Source organism: Lactuca sativa, chromosome 8, assembly GCF_002870075.4.
Source record: "Lactuca sativa cultivar Salinas chromosome 8, Lsat_Salinas_v11, whole genome shotgun sequence".
Classification (NCBI taxonomy): domain Eukaryota; kingdom Viridiplantae; phylum Streptophyta; class Magnoliopsida; order Asterales; family Asteraceae; genus Lactuca; species Lactuca sativa.
The window spans coordinates 70,799,912-70,807,893 of record NC_056630.2 but is presented as its reverse complement, the minus strand read 5'-3'; the positions used below and the strand labels follow the sequence as shown (position 1 = coordinate 70,807,893).

General features: G+C 28.8%; 1 protein-coding gene across 1 annotated transcript; it reads right to left on the bottom strand.

The window, feature by feature from the left end:
* Positions 1-229: 229 nt before the first annotated feature.
* On the bottom strand, positions 230-7,718 carry LOC111902650 (beta-glucosidase 40). Its single transcript, XM_023898464.3, has 13 exons — positions 7,302-7,718; positions 5,769-5,835; positions 5,363-5,421; positions 5,172-5,247; positions 4,553-4,624; positions 2,942-3,029; positions 2,597-2,852; positions 1,734-1,849; positions 1,320-1,543; positions 1,092-1,123; positions 882-984; positions 702-810; positions 230-609 (listed from the first exon to the last, which is right to left on the bottom strand). The coding sequence occupies exons 1-13, from the start codon at positions 7,437-7,439 to the stop codon at positions 435-437; spliced, it is 1,515 nt and encodes a 504-aa protein (XP_023754232.1). The 5' UTR covers positions 7,440-7,718; the 3' UTR covers positions 230-434.
* Positions 7,719-7,982: the final 264 nt, after the last annotated feature.

Here is a 7,982-nt window from a genome sequence, read left to right as displayed (position 1 = left end):
GGGGAGCATGTTTATGCGATTAGGGCAAAATGGGAAGCAGCCCTTTTTTTCTTCTTTCAGATGCGATAACAAGTCTGACCGAATAAGATATAAATTTCAGATTCAGATGTAAAATTAATAGCTAAACAAACACTCTTAATGGAAAAGATTCAGATATGCCTCTTATTAAGAGGCAAACAAACAGCCCCTTAGTAGTTCATCTAACAAATGGCAATCATAATGCAGGCAATAAACCAAACAGTGTTTGATTGCACAATCAATAATATACTTGCTTCATCAGTCCAATGTCTATAAATTATGCATATATGTGCTCATTTTCCTACCTGTATACAACAAATCCAAAACAATTGCTTCATACATTTTTTTTTTCTTTTTCATTTTCGAATCTCATATTCATAACATTCATGTTGTGAACATGAAAGAATCTTAATCTTCTAACCAGAAGTCAAGAAATTCTTGAACCAAATAGCAGAATCTTTCGCATATCTTTTCAACTTGTCATTATAATCAACAAAATAAAGTCCAAATCTTGAACTGTATCCAGCAGCCCATTCCCAATTGTCCAATAGAGACCATGCAAAATACCCCTTCACATTACACCCATCTTCCCTGCTCATTGTTACCATTTACCAAAAAAATATTATTATTAAATTGATAATTATATTGTTATTAAAAAAAATAAAAAAATTGAATTGGCTTACTTAATGGCAGCTAGCAAGTTTGTGAGATAGTCGTTATGGTATTTCACCCTTTTGTCATCTTTTAATGCATTCTTGAGAGAGATAAATGGGCTGTTTGCGTCATCCATCCCTGTGTGAACCAAAGCATATTATAGGGTACAATTATCCATAGACAAAAAAAATAATAAAAATAAAAATTACCATTTTCAGTGATAATGACTAGAGGATTCCCATATTTGTTCTTGACGTAATTCAGTAAGCTTCTTAACCCTTCTGGCACTATGTATAACCATATAGAATTTGCCTACAAAATACAACAAATCAAACCACTAACGTTTCTACATTATAATTATCAATAAATCATTTCTGATTAACAAAAGAGGTCCAAAAAACTCATAAAAGATTATGTACCCGATCGCCCATGGCTTTCCCGTCTTTCCAAGCTAAAAAGAGTAAAAAAAAACCGTATTTTTAGATCATCGGTGGAAATGATATATTACTATAACACAAAGCCCAGACTTCAGGATATATATTGTTGAGTTGTACGATGCAACTCAACAGTATAACAACATTTTAAAAAGTCTGGGATTTATCCTAAGGATTAGAAAAACCAAAGTAGATGTTTTTTTAACAACTTACGAAGTGTAAGGGAACCCGAATCCGCAAGAGAGTCATTGAGCAAAACACCAATGATGCTAGTGGAGTTATGCCACGCATACCAAGTTGTGTAGTGATTTATTCCAACAAAATCTATCGAACCCTTGAGGAGATACGATTGAAGTTTAGAAAATCTTGGTAGGCGGTCTCCTACTCTAGTCCTCATTGAGCTCGGGTAATCTCCAAACATTATAGGATCAAGGAACCTGTTATTTTTTAAAAATCTGGTAAACTATATATGAATGTTTCTCTTTTACTTAATACAGAAAAAACGAGTTACGAGACAAAGTTGAGAAAACGAGACTTTTCATTAAATCCTAACTTTTTACAAATTCATCCTTATTTAATTTTTATTTTCATTTTATAGGTGGGGGGATTTGTTAGAAAAAAGTATACCATCCCAATTGGAAATCTTGTGCTCGTTGGGTTGCATCAATATCCTCGGTTTTATTTGAACCCGGCACGTACCACATGACATCAAATGCGACCCCGATGCGCCCATTTTGCTTTGCCTACATAAACAACAAAGGACATGATTAAGCCATTCAAATATTTGTTATAAACATGACTATGTTGTTTCTTTTTTACTTAATGGACTTAATGGACATATGACTTTATCTTGTAAGCTATATACTAGCGCTTTTTGTTAATATAATGTAAAAAGTATGACTTAATAGAGAGAAAAAGAGAAATGGGTCGTTTCGTATTAAGTCGTACATTTATAAAATTTATTGTCATTTATTATTTGGCCAAATGCAAGAAATAACAACATATTTTTTTTACTATAGCATCCCACTTTTGTTTTCTTTCTATCATAATATTGCACTGTCATTTTTTTTTTCTTATTAACACGTTATACTCTATAAACATCAATGTGATTATATTCTACCATTTCTACCCATTATGGCAATTGAAAATTATTTATATTCGGATGTAATAGCTACACAATTATTTTAAATACTCTACCCCTTTAAGGCAATTGAAAACTGTCCTTTTTATATTTAGGACATTATATTATACTTTAAAGATTCTACCCATGTATAGTGATGAAAATTACTTTATACTTGAATGCCATAGCTACACATTTATTTTATTTTTCTATACTTTAATATTCTATCCATTTACATAAAATGCAAAGTGCTTTACTGCTTTATATTTCGATATTATATTGTCTTACAACTAACTGGATTAATTTTTCAAACTAAAAAATCATAATAGAAATATACGAAAGCTATAAGCAACAAATAAAGATGATGTACCTTGTATTTTCTTTTGTAGACATCAAATGCAGCTGCGTGTGAAAGAAGAACATTATGAGCAACAATGTAGGGTTCAGTCGCCGAGTTTCCAGCCCTACAAAGCAATCGAAGAAGAATGGAGCAACGACCAGGTGCTTGAAGCCCTACATCATACCCTTGAACTGTAAAAGTATGAGGTTCGTTAAACGTCATCCAATTCTTCACCCGATCCCCAAATTTCTCAAAACACGTCTCCGCATACGTCGCAAAATCATTACTGCGTTACACAATAAGTCCGAAAAATCATAAACTTTTGGAGTTTTTGATTTGAGAATTGAGATAGATATAATAAGTAAGAAATATTACATGATTCGAGGGTCGAGCCATCCATTGTATCTGTCTGCCAAAGCTTCAGGAAGGTCCCAATGGTAGAGGGTCACGTATGGTTCGATTCCTATAGGCAGGTTTAATTTCAAAATAGTGTAAGATTTTAATTATATTAATTTAAAGAATTTTTTTTTTTTTTTTTGGGTTGTGGTTAACTCTTTTAGAAATAAGTGATAGTTATGGATTTTTATGTGTATAGAAGCGTTTGATATTTTTTTTTTTTGAAAAGTGTTAAATTTTATAAAATATAAAAATAAAAAATGTAATAGTTTTTGAAAGCTTTTCGAAGTAGATTTTGTATCATGAGTTTTTTTAGAATATAAACAATGTTTTTCCTTTAATGTTAAGATCCTTTTTTCAAAATGGTAAAAGTCAAATGTTATTAAATGCTCATCAAACATATCCTTAATGTATTTATTGGTTTATTAAAACTTGATACCGTTTGTAAATATTTTTATTGGATGAAATAAAATAAAAAATATTTATTGATTTGAATTATGGTTTTTAATAAGTTGTTTATGTTTTTAGGTGTAACCTCTCTCTCTCACACACCTTTTTTTGCAGGTTAGCCAACAAAAGATTGAGGTGGTATGGATATTTCCAAATTAGATTACCATAAGCAAAGTAATAATGGTAGAGTCAATGTTGATTGAGGGTAAGACTTAAGAGGATAATAGGATCCTTATAAGGAAATAAGAGGATAATGTGAAACTAGACATGAATAACTTTTTATTTGTTATTGTATTTTATTTTTCTTGTGAAGGTATAATTTCATATGGGAGACAAGTTAGCTAAATATCATGATAGATGGGTAGCAATGTAGCAAATCACCTTTTTATGTTTTATATAATTATCTGTTGTGTATGCATTGTTTATGATATTTATTGTTCGCTTATAGGTTTTATTTATTTATTTATATTTTTGTTTTATTGACTTATTGACTTTTTTTTTCTACATTCTCGGATTTATTTTATTGGACTCTGATTTACTAATTTGTTTTCTTGCTACTCACTTTGAACTGAGACTCCTAGTTTGTATCTTTTATAAGTCTTTATTCTAGCCAAATGTCAAAGGTCATGTTTTGTGACATAATCCACATTTATCCGTGCTTGAATATATGATTGTTGACATCTACCTCCAAACTCTTATTTTAATAAGATTTACAAGATCTGTTATTGTTGTTGTTAATAATTTGTTTCTTTCTAATTTATTATATCCAAATTAAAAACCAAATTAGCATTTTACCGTTCTTTTAGTTTTAACCCTAAAATAATACTATCATTCACAATCTTATTTTTCCTTTTCCATCACAAACAAAACACATACCGATTTACTTTTTTACCTTTGTTGTTTTTAGACGTTTTTATATATAATTATATATCAACATAATCTGTCAAATACTAAAAATAACTCATCAAATTATCGTGTTTGGCATCATGTGAGTTAGTTTAAACACTTCTAAAATTCTGTTTTAATATCATATAGACTAATAAACAGTTTTTAAGGAAACCTAAGCTATTTTAAATAAAGAATCACCAACAGCCACTTAATATAAGCAAAAAAATTTAAAGACACGAAAAATATACATACCGTGGGCTAATAAAGAGTTGACAAGAGTGTTGTAGTGATCAATTCCAGCTTGGTTGATTGCACCACTACCATCTGCCGAAAAAAAAACAATTAACTTCATGGATTTAAGGGGTGTCACTTATCTTTTTTTAGAGATAAAAGTTCTTTTTGGAAAAGTTATAAAATATCATATTTTTCGAACTTTTTCAAAAAGTTAGTTTTTCTTATATCAAAAATCCAAAAGTAGCTTTTAAAATTTTTTTACCAAACATTTTTTACATTTTATCGTTTTTAAAAAGGACTTTTGTCTCTCAAAAAGATAAGCCAAACACCCGATAAAATACAATAAATAATACTTTGTTTTATTTTTATAATAACATTTCACTTAGGTTTGTTTTTATTACAATATTAATTATGTTTTAAAAACTACATTTTCTTATAACAATACCATTCAAAATTTCAAATAGAAAACAATTTGGACCATTAGAATAAGTAAAAATTTCAAATTATAATATCCGAATAAAAAAATTAAACACATCGTGTTATAATTAAGTAGAATTTTTCAAAACAATCTATAGAAATAAAATATTTTATCAAACACAAGTAATCTTTAATATATATAAAGTTGAAAACTTCTTACTAGGAAAAATTCTTGGCCATGAAATTGAGAATCTATAAGCATCCATGCCCATATCCTTCATCAATTGTATGTCACCCTGCATTTTATGTTTTATTAAATGTGATAGTGTTTGCATTATGAATTGGAAAACGAAAATGAAACTTTTAACCCCTTTAATATTTGTAGTGTTAAATAGAAGTAAGATTACTTGCCTCATATAAGTGGTATTGATCAACTGCAACGTCAGCATTACTGAAATCAGTTACTTTACCTAAAAAATTTCAATGCCAAAAGAGTAAATTCACATAGGATGAATTGCATATAAACCCCCATTAAGTTTATTTTTTTCCTACTTAGAACCTTGGTTTATTTTCTAACTCATATATTAATAAGATTACCATATATTTTTATAATTGATAACATATATCTTTTTTGTTCTTATATTTGTTATAACATAAGAAGAAAAATAGTTTCAATCTCCAAAGCATGCATCTCGATTTATCCATTTATTTGTCAATACAGATTAAATGTGAATATACATATATATTATATGGCTCATATGATCATATCAATATTTATTGTTTTACAAACTTCTACTGGACAACATAAAAATGTTACCAAATGTATGAGCAAATTTGTCCCAAATAGCTGGACCCCTTCCATCTTCCTTCACAGCTCCTTCATACTGTAAATAAGTGAATATATAAAAAATAATAATAAGAGAAGTATCGTATCAACAACCATTGTATGAATTTATGTAACAAAAAAATATATTTTAATAATCCACATAAATGTGTAATATCGTAACGTTACAATTTAAATGCATATTGTCGTTTTTAATATAGTTTCTAGACTCTAGATAAACAATACTATCAAATCGTAGAAGATAACCCTACCCTTTCTATAAATAGAAGCATAAGTGTCCATCATGTGATCTAGTCATTGTCCACTTTTATCAAGAATAGTTGTACAAGTGATTAAGTAGTTGAAATTGTCTACTACTTAAAGTAAGTATTTAAAATATATTTTTGTAATAAAATTAAAATTATTTAAGAAAATCTATTAAATTAAGTAAAGAATTAAACGTAAAAAGAACCAGTATTTCCCAAGATGGAAACACTATCCTTTCTATGTACGCACGGCAATACGTATACGGAATTGATATATGTGTTGTTTATAACTTTATATTCTATTATGTATTTCAAATAAATTGATAAATCTAAGCGTAAAAGACAAAGATCTAGCATCATAAATGCCTAATGTTCTTGAGTTAGAGTCATATTTAAAGACTAGAAAACAAAACTACACACCCACCTAGGAATTGTTGTTTTGATCGAAATATACCAAATACCATCTAATAATAACAAGAAAACATTCCTAGCAATATAATAATAATAACAATAAAGTTATAATAGAAAATGTAATATTACGAAATGGAAGATTTTGTGGGAATGAAAGTTTGTAATCTTATTATTTTTGGTTCAAAATGAATAAAACAATCTAAAATATATAATATTTCTTTTTTTAAATGGTTGTAAATATATAACAAGAAGAAAACAGAATCGTATGGGTCCTTTTCATCGGATTGGATAACTGCAACGGCAATACATCATATTTTATACTTTTTAGTTTCTATAGATATATTTTAATTCAATTATATAGCAAATATTTATACATTAATAAAATTTTATGGTAATATTGGTATATGTATCTTCTTGAAAATAATAACTCCCCATGAGAATATTGGCATATGTATCAAAAACAATTCATCCCAAGTAGAAACAAATTCAGTTCATTTTCTCAATATATTCAATGTAACCTTTCTATGCGATTTCTTGGGTTTTTCCTTAAAATTAAATTAAAATTTCGTTAAAAAATATATGTAATTGCTAATGGAACCGATTCTATCAGTTATCGATCCAGTTCCAACATTCCAATAACGACCGGTTTTAGTTTCAGAACCAGTTTCATGGAATTTGGTTGGTTATTTATATTCAGGATAAAATAGAAATTTGATACTTTGTTTAGCTTTTAAATCAGAAAATATATGTATAGAATTATTATACATGTAAATTGATGTAGAAACCGCGTATGGCTATTAATAGATGAATGCACTATTATTTACTATTAATATTTACAAGAAGATGAAACCTGATAAGCAGAAGATGCGGTTCCAAAAACAAAACCATTTGGAAAGCTTTTTCTGTTAATCTCAGCAGCAGAACATCCATGGAAGAAAAGCATCATCCCTAATGCTAAAAATACAACCATTTTCATCCTCAACAGCATTAATTATTCCTCCACCTGTATGTTGATGCCGATGGATGGATGGGTGGTTTATATAAGAGGAGATTGATAAAGAAAGTGGTGGCGGAAGGCGGCGGATGAAGCAATCGGAGAAGAGTGTAAATTATGGAGATTAGTAGAAATGGGAGAATGTTTGTGGGTTTTTCACCGAGATTGGTGGAGAATTTATACCAAATCGAAGGAGAGAGGGAGGTTGGGTGTGGTGGTGGGGCCGTTAGGGTGGAACTGGTGCTTGCCGGATTGTAGGAAGTCCTAGTTTCACACTTTTAAAACACTAATTGACAAAAAAAATACAAACATGTATTTTTGTTTTTCTTTATTATATAATAAATAATAATATATATTTACAATTACAACAACCTCAAAAATGTATAAATGTATAAATTGTTACTAACTTTGTATGTATATAAGAACTATCTTATAACCCGTGGAAATCATGGTTGCAAAATTAATTACATTTTCATACTAAAATGTGTTAATTATTAATCAAATAATATATTTAAATTATTAATGAATAGGTATTTT

Excerpts from the sequence above, each read along its gene's own strand:
- LOC111902650 (XM_023898464.3), bottom strand. The coding sequence starts at position 7,439 with ATGCTGTTGAGGATGAAAATGGTTGTATTTTTAGCATTAGGGATGATG. Across the intron at positions 3,030-4,552 it reads CAACTCTTTATTAGCCCACG|GAATCGAACCATACGTGACC; the intron begins GTATGTATATTT and ends ACCTGCCTATAG. Across the intron at positions 1,124-1,319 it reads TTCGGGTTCCCTTACACTTC|CTTGGAAAGACGGGAAAGCC; the intron begins GTAAGTTGTTAA and ends TACTCTTTTTAG.